The sequence below is a fragment of the Etheostoma spectabile genome, chromosome 5 (assembly GCF_008692095.1).
Source record: "Etheostoma spectabile isolate EspeVRDwgs_2016 chromosome 5, UIUC_Espe_1.0, whole genome shotgun sequence".
NCBI lineage: Eukaryota > Metazoa > Chordata > Actinopteri > Perciformes > Percidae > Etheostoma > Etheostoma spectabile.
The window spans coordinates 16,211,263-16,212,771 of NC_045737.1; the positions used below are offsets into that span (position 1 = coordinate 16,211,263).

Genomic DNA, 1,509 nt, shown 5'->3' on the forward strand with positions numbered 1-1,509 from the left:
TGGGGGAATGCATATTAATGTTAAAAAATGTCATTAAAGTGAAATCTTTATTCCATTGGACCTTTAAACATAGACTGATTTAAAGCATTCAAGCGCTGCAATGCTCTCCCTTCTCTTCATTGAAGCCTCTTTGTTTTCAGGCTTGTGGTGATGTGCAATGTGCTATTGGTGGCAACAAAAACCTTTATGTTTGGTACTGCCAATTTGTTTTGTTTTGTCATGGATCATGTGTGCAATAAACGAACACTTTGTGAGAAAATAGAGAATCGTGATATCAATTGTATGCTAAAAAATTGTGATTCAAATTTTTCCCTCAATCGTGCAAGCCTAACTGACACGTGTCCAAGAAAAATGCTTCCCACCTGCAAACAGAACAAGTCCAAAGCACCACCCAGTGTTCCTCAGGGTGCAGCCTCGCAGCAGGATCTTCTCATTGTCCAGCGAGTATTTCTGACCGACGTAGGTTAGCGTTCCTGTGAAGCGGTCGAGGCGGTTGTTGGGGGGTTCACAGCGTACCTCGCCTTAAACACGAGAGAGAGATGACACAGCAGGTTTGAAGTTACATAGTTAATGTATGACTATTTCATCTTTGTATTTATTCTGATGGCTGCAGTTTTTGTTTGTAGAAAAATGAGACAATTAAGTAAAAATTGAGGCCTATGTGTCTCTGTGTTGAAATTTATTCATTATAGTGTTCCCGGGTCAGATTAGGAGATGGTTATAGTACCACTGGGAATTTACAAAGACCCTCTTACACAGTGGGTCTTCAAATGATTTTTATTCTCAAACCAATGTCCAAATGCATGGTTCTGATAAAAGATAATTATAAGCAGCTGTAATCAAAAAGCATATGTAATTAAGCTTATCTAGGCTACGCCCAAAACTCTGCGTGGAGCCTCCGCACAACCCTAAACCACACTTTAAACACAATACTACTGTTTGTGTCTGTGCAACTTCTCCAGATTATAGAGAAGGTGTATTGCCTTTGTCAAAATCACATACTGTACTTTGTTTCAGTGAGTGTTTATATGAGTTTATATGACTAGCATCCTGCTTATGTGTTGTGCATGTTAACATATTCTGTTTTTAGAAACCTATTATGCTACCTGGGGAACTGAAGAAACCAGTTTACACGTGTCTGAACATTCTATGTTGGTTTAGAGAACATAGAGTCTGAGAAGGTGAGAAATCAATTCACAACTGCACACGGATGATCAGAAACCTGGATAGTGTGTATGTTACTATACTGTGTAGACAAGTTGGTAGTCCTCTATTAGTCTTACCGTTGAAGTCTGCCAGTTTTTCGCTATCCTCTCCCAGGTCTCCTGTCACGGTCAGGGCCTGTCTCACCTTCAGGTTAGTCTCTCTGAGGAAGAGGAGAGGAAGACGATAAAGTAAAAAAAGAGGGGGAGAATGACACAGTAGAGACCAGAAAGAAGATAAAGCGGTACAGAGAATATGAGGGGCCGTTAGGGACTTTATTCAGAATTACCTCTCACAAACACATGT

At 40.2% G+C, this 1,509-nt stretch overlaps 1 protein-coding gene across 1 annotated transcript in view; it reads right to left on the bottom strand.

Moving 5' to 3' along the window:
• Positions 1–1,509, bottom strand: part of atp8b5a (ATPase phospholipid transporting 8B5a) — a 50,528-nt gene that overhangs the window by 13,402 nt on the left and 35,617 nt on the right. Inside the window, exons 9-10 of the mRNA XM_032516766.1 lie at positions 1,284–1,366; positions 363–521 (exon numbers count right to left, since the gene is read on the bottom strand). Of these exons, the coding sequence (XP_032372657.1) occupies positions 363–521; positions 1,284–1,366 (242 nt within the window). The remainder of the gene's footprint in view (positions 1–362; positions 522–1,283; positions 1,367–1,509) is intronic.